General features: G+C 40.2%; 1 protein-coding gene across 1 annotated transcript in view; it reads left to right on the plus strand.

The window, feature by feature from the left end:
* Positions 1 to 14037, plus strand: part of NSUN3 (NOP2/Sun RNA methyltransferase 3) — a 35421-nt gene extending 21384 nt beyond the window's left edge. Inside the window, exon 6 of the mRNA XM_054824489.1 lies at positions 12785 to 14037. Within this exon, the coding sequence (XP_054680464.1) occupies positions 12785 to 12845 (61 nt within the window). The 3' untranslated portion in view covers positions 12846 to 14037. The remainder of the gene's footprint in view (positions 1 to 12784) is intronic.
* Positions 14038 to 14334: the final 297 nt, after the last annotated feature.

Raw genomic sequence — 14334 nt, forward strand, 5'->3', positions numbered from 1 at the left:
AGCTGCACTGAGTTCTGCATAACCCTTTGCTAATCTCCTGGAGTTTCTTTGCAACTAGTCCAAAAATGCACCAAAAAGGGAGGAAAAACCGAGGCTAATTAATAAGTGATATGTATTTTGCTTTGTAGCAGATGAATGCTAGTCCAGAGTGCTGCGGAGCTTTTTTTTTTGTGTTCTGTTCTAATCAGTTGTGGCTGGTGACAGGGATTTGGTGAGTACGTGTGGAGGGAGAGGCGGTGAGAAGGGAAAAGCAGAAAGGATGTGAGACACACCTGTAGAGGTAAGGGGCAGGGATGCACGTGTGGGGAAGCAGCTTCCACTCAGGGGTACTTTTTGAAAAGGCTTCATGTCCATTCAGGTATCCCTCAGATACTTCCAGTGTCCTAAGATGACTTGTGCTCACCTTCAGGACAAGGCTTCAATATTTTCCCTTTTTACACCTTTTTCCCAGGGAGTTGCAATTTAATTCCTCTGCTATGTCTGGCTCCTTCTTTCCCGAGCAGCACTGGTAGAAATGGGGTAGTAAACAAATCAGCCTCTCTAACTTAGAGGAAATTGCAGCCCCAGGAAAAAGACAGGTGAGCAAGATGAGGGCAAGAAAATGACCATTTTTTTTGTATTGTGGAGTAGCTAGAGAAATCTGGATGATCTCTAATGAAGGCAATTAAGAGTGTACTCGTGCAACTATCACAATCATACCGTGCATAGGACACCTTGGTGCCAATATACCCCAAAGGCAGCAGAGAGAACTGGAGTTCAAATACTATCGTGCTTTTCTGCCATTCCCTTTTCAAACATACAAAAAGTAATTTCCCTGTGAGTTTCAGGGGGGGTGGCACAATAAGAAATGAAGGCCTCATATAAAGGCAACTTCAATGTTTGCCAAATTTTATCCTTTATTCAGTGACATCTGACACAATTCAATTACGGCTTGTCAAAAGCATTCTCCACTGTGGAATAGAGTGGAAAAAGAGATTACACACAAATGGCTGTGGACTGTTTCACTCAACTAACGAACTCTTGGCTTTCTTACTAAGGTGGGCAAAGAGAAGGTGACGCACACTGAAGGAGGGGTAAAATGAAAAGATCAAGACTACACCAGTGGAAGAAAAATGTGAAATACTGGAGGAGAGATGCCATGGCTTTTAGCATGGGAGAGCAGCAATGCTGCACCCTGTACAGGATAAGGTCCGTGAGTGCCTGGGCAGTGGGGAGAGGAGAGTTTCTTTGTGGGGAGAGCCACAGTTACCTGTGCTGGGGCAGGAGGATCCCCTTAGTTTGTTTGGCTGTCTTAGGAGAAAAATGTCTTTTGAGGACAGCAGTCATGAAAACTGCAGGGGACTTGCTTTAAATTTGCAGAATATTTAAATTAGCTATAAACATTGAAGTAGAGCATGGCTACCTGTTTCCTGCAAAATGAATGGCTGTATCGGTTCAGTGTTTCTATCAGAAAAATTGATTTCGTGGGAGTAGATTTTGACAATCTGATCTGTTCTGTCATAGAATATGGCCTGCTGGTAAGCCGATTTGACTTTATGCAATATTGGCTATAAATGAGACTCTTTCTTTTAGGGGAAACTTGAACAGCACATATTGGTGTAGTCTCTTAACTTCCAGGTAAAAAACTCAGGTAAAAGTGAAACTTCCAAGTTCTCAGTTATCAGTTTGTCAAACTTAGATCAGAGAGCACAGGGCATACGCAGTCACTAGTCTTAGCTTTTAGATGGTGCTGCTGTGTCCCCACCACATGATTTTTGACTAAAGATAGGTTTTTATAAGACAGATCATAGAAATCATGAAACGTTCGTCAGAAAATGCTTTCATTGGCGGATCTGCCTGGCTGCCTCCTAACATTTGAGGACAAGGTCTAATGGCCTTGGAAGGTTTTATTTTCTTAGTAGTGGTACGTAGTTTTCAACAAGGGCAAGCATCATAGAGCTCCCATGGCTCCATTTAAAAAATGTGTTTCAGGTGGTACCGAAATAAAATGCCCTGATCAGAAAGTCACAACAACTCTTGAGAGGAAGGAATGGAACATAAACCTGGGTTTCGTGCCAGTCTTTGTATTTCACTGAAGAATTTCCACTGCTTACAGCTGTGTTTAAAGTTTCCTTGCTGTTTCACGTTGAGATGGTCCTATGGATGTGGCAGTACCGTGGTCACTTACCAATGTGTCATGGTGTGTTAACTCTTCATGGTCACAGAGGAAAAGGAAACGGGTTTGCTACCCTAAAACTGCAGGTGATAATCAATTCTCAATAAGAATTGCTCCAAAAATTGTTGCAGAACTAGGTCTTTTATTAAAGAATATAGAAGCACTAGAAGGCAGCGCAGCTACCCAAACTGGAATGGGGCTAGCGCTTCAGTTGATTAGTGACATTCTTGCCGTGTTCTTTCCAAAATGATGCTTCCCTGATGTATGGCTTTCATCTTTAATGACCATAAACATTTGGCCTGATCTGACAAGGCTAATCAAATCAGGCAGTCAAAATAGGCAAGAGGCTCGTTTACATGCAGTGTCAGAGTAGGTCTCACTGGTCCAAAAGAGACTTGGGTTAACCGTTGCTGCGTCTGGGTCACCCGTGCTCTTCTGGCGTAATACTTGTAAGGCAGCACCTGTGTGTGGAGATGGACCTTGACAACTCCTCCTGGTTCTCCCTTTGTCTCCAGTAACTTCCTTTGCTGCGAGGGACATGACTTGCTTCCGTGGGGCTCTGTGAACGAATGGCTTTCAAATCCTCTTTGGATGTACTTCGGTATGGCACAGGTTAACAAGGCAAAACTTTGGTCCCTCAATAGGTGTTCTTGTAGCATCTTAACCTGCTCAAGGTGCCTTGATTTGAAGGCACATAACACCATAGTGCACGTTTTCCCTTTTTTTAATGTACTCAGTGCTTATTAAACATCCTACCCTAAGAGAGGAAGGAGGCTGGTGCTCTCTGCCCTAACTGAAACGGGGTAAAGCCCAGAAGTGTGATAAGGCAGCAGGGAGTGGATGGGCAACGAGCAACATGAAAGTAAACAGAATGATAGCTTCACTTTTTTAATAATTTCAGCCTTACTGAGAACTGTAAGACAAGCATGTGTGTGTATTACTGAGAGTTAAATGGTGGTTTCTAGACTGAACATTTCATTAAAAATAACTGTGACCCCAAACTCCTTATTCTGTCTGGGTGACAAAATAAGGACTGCCTGTATCGAGGGGTTTGGCGTTGTGTGGGCCTTATGGAAAAGGGTGTCCCATGTCACCAGTTCTAGTTCCCTGCTTTGGTAAGTCTTCAGTGTGCCTGCCGTAAACTACTAAAATTTTATCTCAAAGATTTCAGGTTTCTTGTCTTCTCCACTGGAACACAGTTCTGGAATGACATTACTCAAAATTGAGAGAACTAAATGATCAGTTCACCTTCCTGCCTGCTTGTGGTGTTCACCATCACACCAGTAACAAATGGGCAGCTACTGCTGCCTGCATTTGGATGTGGTGGGCTATGAAAAGCAGGGAAATATGTAACTGCTAGAGTTCTTAGAAAGTATTTTTCTAATTGTCCCAAAGTGAAATAAGATAAGGGGAGATTCAGAGCGATATATCATGTTTTTTTTGCTTTGTTGATTTATTTTCTAGGAAAAATCTAGCTTGACTGAGTGCGTGATTAAGTAGCTGATGGAATAATTCTTTACAGGGAGGAGAAGATGCCAGAACACTTGAGTGGTGTAAAACTAGACTGCATAGAGGATTAGAAAAGGTACAGGGAGGAATAATTTTGTGTTGGCAGGAAGTAGACTTAATAGTACTTTTTTATCTGTAATTTTTATGATTCTATGGCTAACCAGGGAAATGTTTAATGTTCCTGATACAGCAACTGAAGGTAGAAGGAGGAAGATTGACATACCCAGCACTGTTATAATTCATTTCATTACTTCACACAGGGCTTTTATATTGTCACGCCCATAAAGCGCCAGTGTGTGCGCTTATAGCCAATTCATCTTTATATACTGCTGCTGATCCCATTGAAGTGAATGGCAAAACTCCCATCAATTTTAATGGCAGTGGGATATGGCCCATTTTGTAGATATACAATGTATATTTCCTGCACACACTACTTTTGTGTATAACGTGTCTCAGCTGAGGTTTGGAGAATGTTTTATAAAGCGGCTAAGTCACAACCATTGATGTCATCAGTCTCTAGCTAATGAGATAACGTGATCTGTCTTCAGAACAAGATTTAAAGGTTGACGCTTACCTATTTTAGGTGCAGTATGCATGTAGAAGGTCTCCATGTGTAAAGTACTGTCTTTGGAAATTTTGCCCAAATAAATTGCAAGAGGTAACTATGTTAGAAATAGATGTTACACTTGCAAGGTTAACATTATGCTTCAGCATTTGAAAAATAGGAAGCATCAAAGAAAATTGAAGGCAGCATGGATCAGTGGGTTAGTACGTTACACAGCAGTCTGCAGCACCAGAGGCTAAGAAAGGTCCCTTTTGGAAAGCATCTGTTTGGTAGCGACTCACTCAATTAGCAAAGCACAAACAAACGAAAAAAATTAATTATTGATTCTTTGGATGTTTTAGCTAGTGTTCTTATTGGGAAACATTTTAAACAGTGGTAAGGTGTCTGTTCCCTCCAGAACCCATCATCCTTGACCCTATTTAAAGAAAACGTACAATGCATGAGCCATGTTTTAGTAGCTGTAAACCCTGCTGCTTATGCATTGAAAGATCTGGATTCCTAGCAGCATTCAGCATGTGCGTACTGGAAATGGAATTGCTTGACAGACTGATGTCTTCACTTGAGAAGTTTCCTTTCTTCACAATAATGTATGCTGGAGAGCAGTCACATTCCCAGCTTAATGAGAGAACAGGGTTTGTAGAGGACTCAGACAGGAAGATTGCAGTTTAAAACTCTTGAAGTGTAGTTGTGAGTTATGTACCAGTAAAGACTAAATAATTCACCAGACTGTGCTGCAGGTGACAGATCACTGTGCCTTACTGCCTTGCTGTACAATACAGTCTTCCACTGAGTGCTTGCTGCAGTCACGGGTCCTGGAATTGGATTATGCAAAGACTTATGAACTCTTTCGTTGGCGGGATGTATACAAGAATATATCCAGCTTGTTGAAGTACACTTGCCTTTAGTGTTAGCGCCGTGACATTGAAGAGTATCTCTTTATGAACGTGTTGATTGAAGTAGCTGTGCTGTGTTGGGGTGATACAGTAACTGAACAGACACCACCGTTCTGAAAGACATTAGCATCATCTAAATGTACAAGCAGTCCACTTGCATCCAGTCCCTTGCAGCCACTCTTGGAAAACAGTAGTTACCTAAGACACATGTGAATTAACTGGTTCTGGTTGGCTGGTTTTCACCATCTTGGTATTTTCAGAGGTTTGTTTGGGTTTGTTTTGTTATTAATATGTAAGTGGTCTTTTGTTTTTTTTAATTACAGATACAAAGTTGACTTGAACTGTTAGACTGGGATTTATATTCCTATGTGGTTCTCAAGAGAACGCAGACCTTGAATTCAAGTGCTGAAAACAGTTTCATGTAGAGCTGTCTCTCGAGTGCTGAACTGTGCACCGTAACACCGTTCATTGGAAAGCACCTATAAACCCCTGCTCTGGCTTTGTGGAGAGAATGGCGTTGTGGCTGTAGCACTAGACTGAAGTTCAGGAGGTCAGAGTTCAGTTCCTAGTTTTTCTGTTGATTTCCTTTGGGCAATTTGCTTCTGATGTGATTTCTAGAAGCCCTTAGTGTAGCTCTAACTTGGCTATCAAAATCAAAAATGCCTATTCTCTGAAAACAGAGGTAAGACTTATTGAAGCACATTTGCTGTTTTGTCCTCAAAGTCTCCAGGTCTCATTTTTCCATCTGTCTACTGAGAACTGTGTGTTTTAGTCACAGAAATGATGTGAGGATAAATTCATGGACACATGCGAGCCATGCAGGTCTTAGAGCAACAAAAACCAAGCTTGACCCAGTAGCATTTGTTTACTTTGTAAAGGTCTGACTGACTCCACTGATTTCCAGAAGCTGACTAACCTGGGAGTTTATTTTTTAAATTCTGATACTACTTTTTAATGAGAGGATTCATTATTTTTGCTGAGAATGTACAATGCTTTAATAGCAGAGGGTGGGGATGAAGAAAGCTTTTTGCCACAAATTTTCTTCCTGTGTCCTCTTTTAAAAGACAGTCTTGCAACCCACAGCAGCTATCAGTAGCCTGCAAATTTTTTCTGCCCTCCCTAGCAGATGTCACGGTGGCAGTTGGCAGTATACTGTGAACTCTAGAGATGTCAAAGATTAAAATAAGTGAAAGTTGTTAAACAAGACATAAAATTGTCTGTCTTAGACAAAAACCATAAATGTCTGAGCTTCTGACAAAAGCCTGTCTCCCTTACATTTTCTTTTTGCAGAATACAAAATGCTCTAATTTCTAAACTCATCTTTGCTTTAGTCTGAGATATGCTGCTGCTTTTTTAAAAATTATTGATGCTTGACCCAAGAAACACAAAGGGCATGTTTTATTTTTCCTGAAGTTGCATCATACAAATTGGCTCCCGATGCAGAATAGAAAGTGGTATGGAAAAGCATTTACAGTTGTGGGGTTGCAGAGGCCAGGGGATGTCAAAAGGGGACATCATCAAAGATGACTCTCTGAAGGCCACTCCACTGCGTGAAGGAACACAACATTTTGTGGCTTTTGGAGTTGGTTTGCAGCAGAAGGGGGAAATGGCTTTTGGATTTGGTTTGCAGCAGAAGGGGGAAATAGTTACTAGTTCTGACGAGGGGATGTCTGAGGAGGAACAGGAGAAGACGTGTTGAGGTAAAGAGAAAGCTAAAATTATGAGACTTTGTGCTAGATTTAATTACTGTAGTCAAAGCAGCGCACAGGAGCAATGATTGGAATGAGTATTACACATACATGTAAATAGAAAAATATGCATAAGATGGATTTTGAGCCCCAAATTTCCCATGCTGGAACCAAAAGACTGTAGAGTGCACCAACTATTTGGAAGAATGCGTAAAAATAAAATAATAAGAGAATTATCGTAATGACTGGAATACCAATTTGTCAGTTATTTCCAGTGACAGAAAACTTTAATCACTGGCTTAAAGTGAGGAAAAAAGTGTCTCTGGAACAAAACAGAACTCTAAACTCCTGTGTTTGTCCCCTTTCTATGGTCTGATTTGCATAAATTTCTAGATATGGAGCTTCTCATACTATGCAAGCAGCAAAATCTTTATCATTAAAACCTGGGAAACTCCAAGTTCAGGAAGGTGAAATGCAATGCCCGCATTTCAACTGGAAGCTCATTTTCACAAGATGTTTCTGAGAATGAGGGCGTAATAAGCTGTGACTCAGAATAGACAGAATTATCGTTACTGGTGACCAATTTTGGATGAGCTGTTTTAACTTCATGCGTCGGACGGTCTCTTGGAGAGCTATATGGAAGAAGACACAGCATGGGGCAGAGTTGCTCTTTGCTGGCCCTACTGAATGGATCCATGCTTTCTGCTGAAGTGTTCGACAATGACTCAAGACAGAGATTCAAAATTGGACTAGCTTGGACTACGTAGGCTTTCTTTGATGCCAGAAAAAAATATCTGTGTTTCTGTGAAAACTGGTCCAAACAGTATTTAAAAAAAAAAAAAGTGTCCCACTATGCACACATGTACACACACATGGAGCCTTTTAGTCTAGACTTTTCTACCTGGAAGATACTTAAAGATAGCTGGAGTGTGATTAGGTTCATGGGATCACAGATGAGGAACTGAAACCTTTTGGATTATTGATTTATTTTATATGTTTTGAATAAGCAGAACATTTGGAAGGGAAAAAACCCCACACCTATGCTAGGGAGAAATGTCTTAAAAATTTAAAGCCTTCCAAAGTTTGCTTTGTGGAGATGTTTGTAGTTGTTTTTGTATTTTTTTTAAAGGAAAGGTGGCAAAATTGCTATTTCTGAAACAGGCTATAAAACAAGGAGAGTATAAAAAGCTTTCTAAGAAAGCACATCCTCTGTTGAATCCTACAGTAAAAGGAAAACAAGAACTCTCTCTTTCACTCTTTACACGATACCTTTAAGTCTGTCTGAAATGGAGTGAGGTTAACAGTGGCTAAGTGACCTATGTGTCAGTCACACTCACTTCCTTGGAGACTTAGGCTTTCAAAATCATTTCAGCACTTTGAAAATGTTAACTTAAAGCTCAAAATGGACTGAGTTTCATTTAGTTCTATAAGGCAGCTCTCCCTCCTGGTATCTTGGTTACTTCAGGCACACAACTGCTATTGCTGATGGTGAATGGGAAAGTGCGTTTGATCTGCCATAGGGGATTTTAATTAAAACATTGCGCAGGCTTGTTTTGGAAAAGAAAAGGTAAAGTTTTGTTGGAATACCTCCAACTGGTTTACTCTATTTAATTGATCATTGTTATGATGAATAAAGCAGGACCAGACGTGAATGGGTGTGAATTTTGCAGTAGCAACAGTGGCGCAAGCAGAACTTAGAAATGCCATCATACCAGCTCGTCTCTAACAGCCTGTACGTCCATGTTTAACTCAAATTATGTTGCAAAGAAGTTACTGTTAGGAAGAGAGGACAGCATGCAAATACTTGATTTTGGTGTAAAAAAAAAAGATAATTTCAGACTGCAAATTGTTGCTTGGGCTAAGTGTGTTTCAGAAAGTCCAGCTGATGTCTGCATTCAGCCTCCAAAATGTATTTGGACCCTGACAGCCCACTCCCCGAGAAGATGAAAGATTAGGCCTGCGTACAGCTGGGCCCATATAAGCGCACAAATAGGTTTCAGCTTCAAAAGAATGTAAAATCCCTAAGAAAAGCTCCATCCCTTTGGATAGCAATTTTCTCCTCGTGCTCCACTGCCGAGCAAAGTGCAGCCCAGCAGAACAATCACTCGCTCAGGCAGGGCATCTCCAGTGCTCTCCCTGGAGCAAGCGCCCAGGGAAGCTCAGCCGTCCTCAGTCACCTTGCTCCCTTTGCTGCTGCTTCTTACTGCTCTGCGGCACACTGCATTCATGCATACCCTCCATGTTTGTAAAGAGAACTGTTTCGTTTCTTTCTATCCAAAGTTTTAGGGGTAAATAAAACCTGTAAAAACTGTAGGAGAGGCAAAAGCAACTCTGGATGGAGGTGAGCAGGTTGGTTTGATTGGAGAGGGAAGAGAATGAGTGCTTAAAGTAGTTACATTAGCATCCAAAATAAATTCATTTGATCAGAAGCACTGGCGAGGATTACTTCTATGATTTTTGGGAAGCTGGAAAGCATATAAGTGGTGCTCTCATGCATTTTGTCTCCCAGCAGTTGTCATTTGCTGTCCTGGGGGAGCAAGGTATTGGACTAGCTATGTGTGTGGTCAATGACATAGAGCTGGTTTTAAGAGTTCTCACAGTGGGATGGCTCACTTTACAAGCTCCTCCCCTTAAAAAAGGCAGCATTTAAAGGAAATTAAATCATCCTTAAAAACTAGTCTTATTATTGAATTTATAGTAATATCGTGATCCCAGGCTGGTTTTGGTTTTCAAATTTCTATGGGTAGGTAGGAAATACGAAGATTTTCCTTCAAAATGGCAATGGTACTTCCAAATCAGCAAAATGCTTACCCAGTCTTTGTCGTTCTTTCTCTGGTGTACTTCCTTTTTGAAATCATTGTCTTAGAGCATTGATAAATCTGAAGAAGCCAGACCTAAGCACAGCCAGTTTGGCAGTGGCCTATCCTGGAGGAAGAAGTTAGCAAATGTAAAAAGTGATATTAGAACAGCGCTGTGTTAATGCCTTCTTACGTTGTACGCAGTATCTTTGTTCAGTGAGCCTAATGACATGGGAGTGAGATCTGATTCTTTCCCCTTTCCGTCTTTAACTCCTATTCTGTAATGGCAAGTTGATGATGACTTCTTTGAACATTTGCTCTTGTACTCAGATCAGGACGTGCAGGATGCTAACATTTTGTCTCTCAGAGGCTTCAGCTGGGAGTATTTTTCTGTTCTATAATATCTGTATATTATTCAGTTGAATAACTCATTTCCTCACCTCTCCCAAAAGGTATGATTATGCTTACACTAAAGTGCCGAGTCTATTTTGAATGCCAACCTAGTAGGTTTATCGGAGGATGGGAAAATGCTAACTAAGTGGTTGTTTTCTTTCAAGACTCCATGGCATCAGTTCATTGGCTTAATTTATATTGAATCTGAGCTATTGCAACCTCTACTGTAGAAGTGTCTTAGCTGTTATCATATTTGGATATAGAGTCAGTTCTAATCTCAGTTTCACTTCTGTATTTCCAGGAAGGATGAGTCTGTTGAGCCTTCCATACAGGCCTGTCAACTCGTTTCAACTCATAGCTATTTCCCAGGACCAATATTATAACATGTTTATCTCACAAACCTACTCCATTAAAGGATGTCAATACATATGTTAGACTTAAAGACTTCATAACTGATCTTACCTTGTAGCAGTCCCTGTTGTTCTGAGTCTACATGCTGAAAACATTCTCTCTTGTCTATGTCAGGAGGTCCTTTGCTCTGTATTCTTTCCCTACAGAGCCATTGTAGTTTGCATGCCGTATTTCCCCTATCAAGGTTGGCAGGTATGCTCGCAGGCTTATGAAGGATTTGGTAAGAAATTATCTTGAGACCCTTGTGTCTGATGCAAATATAAACAAGTCAGCTGCGGTTTTTCCATTACAAAGGAGGTGGCATAAAGGCAGTGCTTGAAAAATGGAGGAAATTACATAGCTCGTTTATATGTTAAGCGAGACAAGCCTTCCTGGGATTGTAGCCACTGTGGCCGTGACAGGGCAGCAAAACTCTGGAGCAGATCTTTAATTAGGTATAAATTCTCTCTGGGGACCGATACTCCACTGGCGTAAATTCTCACAGTTTCAGCGGAGTAGTGTTAGCCAATAATGGCTAGGAATCTGCTCCATCCTTTGAGAGGGAAAGGCTTTCTGGAAGTTTTCACTTGCAAGATCTGGGCTTTCTCATCACCTTGGCTTAGAAATTAGTTTAGGACTATAATCCCTAGAAGGCCTGGGGGTACAAGCCTAATCAAGTGTAAGTAGTGTGCTCTGAAGGTCGCTTCCCTCTCAGAGGAAAGGGAATGGTGTCCCTTGCTTTCCCCCACAAACATAAACTTTCTGAAGACATGAATGTACTTGTAGCTTCTAGGGAGCTGTCTGGCTGTTCAAAAAGTGGCTGAAGTGGTAGTATACAAAAAGTAACAACCTGGAAAACGGGGCTCAAAGAAGGGAAGAGAGAACTAAGACCATAATTAACAAGCTGCTGACTTCCTTCCCTTTTTAAACATAGAGTTCTCTCTAACTTGTATTGTAAGCATGGCCACTCCTATCCTACCTAAAATTTTCTGGCTTTGTTCTCAGAGTAGAAGAGCCTTGCATACTATCTGCTTGGTCAAAACTACTGCACATAGTTTACGCAGTGCTTGCAAAGAAAAGTGAAAAATTTTGTCTAGTCCTATTTGAATTCCTGGAGCTGTAAATGAGACTTACTCAACTTTTAGTGTCTAGAATGGTAATAAGTTGCATCTATAGATATAGACATATAGATATGTATACTGGTATGTATATTCATAGCAAGAGTGTATTAAAATGTAGTGACACAAAAATAATTTTCACTTCAATTTCAGAGAGTAAAGCAAATCCATCTTCTATTGGTCATACTTCTCCCACGTTGTCTGCCTGAGAGAATGGGATTTGAATTGTTCAAATGAAATCAGAATGTTGTGGCCTTGACCTGCGTAGAAACAAGAATAATAAAAAAAAATCTAGAAGATGCCTGTGTAATCTGTGGGGCTTGTAGGGCTGTTAATTTGTGAGCATTGTTAATTCAGTAGCAATAAACTCCTGTATTAGTGCAGCTGAGTGTCAATATTAACACACGGTATTACATGCATTAAATATGCTCCATTCGCCTTCCCCCCCCCCCCCCCCCCCCGATCAGTTTCAGGTATAATACTATAACATTTGTATTATATTCAGCCAATCCAGATCTCATTACATTAGACTAACACAGAACAGGAAGAAAGTGAATCACATAAATGCCACTAATGTTATTCATGACTTTTCCTGCTGCCGTAGGTTGGAAATATGCTGCAAATATTCTCTTACAAATGACTTTGTTTAAGTTCTGGTATTGTATTGCTGCATTTTTTTCATTGCTATTTAAGAGGTTTTGGTTCATTTCTTCAGATCAAATTCAATGCTTTACTGTTGCTGTTTGTTCTCTACCATTGATGGTAATGTTCATCTCTCTTACCTCCTTTCCACCTTCCTGCTGGTCTCTGGATGTCAATCTGTATCACAGACTGGAACTGTCTGCTGTGGCTTTTTATAGAATAGAGAGTCCTGGGGTTTTTTGTTTGATTTTTTTGATGTGGACATTGTGTTGTAAAACAGCCCAAAATATGGGAATAGAAATATATATGTTATTTAGTGCATATATATAAAATTATATATTATATAACTAAGTAAAAGCCATATATAATATTGCATGTGGCATGCATATTGATGACAACTGCAGGTAAGTCTTCTGGAGGAGTCTTACTAACGGAAAAGCTCCAGTCTTATGTTGGACCATGCATGTTTAATAAAAAAATTATCTGTGACATTAATTTCTATAGGATACTTTAACACAATTTTAAAACAAGATTCTATCTAACAAATTCCACAGTTTTTCAAAATAATTGCTGTATAAATCTGTGGCATTTCTATGGTGTTTTGTTGTTTCAATTATTTTTTTTTTTTTTTAGGATGCACAAAACCTTCCCATACTTGTGGTTTGCTGAAGTCCTAGAGCATACTGTGGTATAAAATGCAAAAGTAATATGCTCTTGACAAGAACAGATCTGTGTTTTTTGGGCATTGTTGATTACCTGAAAAGATCACTTGCACATATTAATCCAAGAAAGCTCTTCTATTGGTTATGGGATGTGTATGCTGAATGCCTTTCCTGGTCTGTTGCTAAAAACATCAAGAGGGTAATGATGTACAGCCTACTGGGGGGTTTGAACTTCCAAAAAGAAAGCATAGTGAAATGGAGCGATGGGGAAAGTCGATGAGTGCTGTGAGTTCTTTTTAGTGAGGCCACTGCAGCTAATTCACAAATCTTTTTCCTCTTCTTTCACTCTCCTGTCGGTTTATGGAGGAGCAGTGTCCAGTGGGAGAGCTGGCAGATCTCGGGGCATGGCGTTATCTCCGCTTTGTTTCACTCCATTTCTGTTCTCACTAGTCTGGGACCCTTCTGGTATGCTTCATCATTCACATGGCCACAAGGTCTTGAGGGGTTTTCCAGTGATGGTGACATTACTCACCGCATTACATCCATGAATACTGGCTCCAGAAGTTACTGGCAAGAGAGCAATTTTTCTGAATAGGTGACCTCTTGCTTGACATAAAATTTCAACACCATTTCTTGGGTTTTTTTCCTTCTACCTGCTGTGGAAGGAAAGGTGAGTAATGGGCTCTGGAGGGGACAGCAGACCAGATGACTTGCTACTGGCTCTTTTATTTGCTGACTACAAGGTTTATTTGTTGACCAGGTACATTTATTTTTTGTTATTTGTTTTTTTGTTTATTTGAAACACTTGAAATAATGTGTGATTTTGATTCACTTGGCCAAACCAAAACTCTGCAACCGACAGCGTAGTTTTAATAGATTCCTCCAGTAATGATTAGGCCAATGTAATATATGCAGTGCTTGAATTGGGATTTACACTCGCATATGAATATTCAGTGGTGGTGTATTTTTGGTGGCACGGGTTGTTTCTGGAATTAGTAGGCCTGCTTGTCAGATAATACCAATATATTGACTGGTATAAAATGACATTAATTAGAGAAATCTGAAAGGTCTAGAGGGTTAGAGATGTGCTGCTTATTGTTGGTGTTAATTTCTTTTGACTAGGTTGAGATGTGTGAACTGGATTTTTTATAACTCGGTGGTTAAGTCTTTATTTTAATACAAAATTGCTATTGGTGCTGAATTTTGTAGTGTCTTTTCTATCTTCTCGTGTTTGTGACTTATGTTCACTAAAGTTATTAAAACTCTTGTGCATTCTGGATATGAATAAAAAAATGAAAATCTTTATTAGTACATTCACTCTTTACTACCAGAAATCAACATATTTTTTTTCACAGCAGATTGCTGCGCAGAAAATTTTGAGTTATAGCTTTATTTACCTCCTAAGAATTTTGCAGGAAAGGGGCTGTTAATAAACCCAAAAGGGAAACACCAACCAAAATATGGAAGCGTGTTCAGCCTCAGACCCAGGTAAGGTCGTTTCAGGCTTAATGCAAGTGTTCT

This window comes from Grus americana, chromosome 1, assembly GCF_028858705.1.
Source record: "Grus americana isolate bGruAme1 chromosome 1, bGruAme1.mat, whole genome shotgun sequence".
Classification (NCBI taxonomy): domain Eukaryota; kingdom Metazoa; phylum Chordata; class Aves; order Gruiformes; family Gruidae; genus Grus; species Grus americana.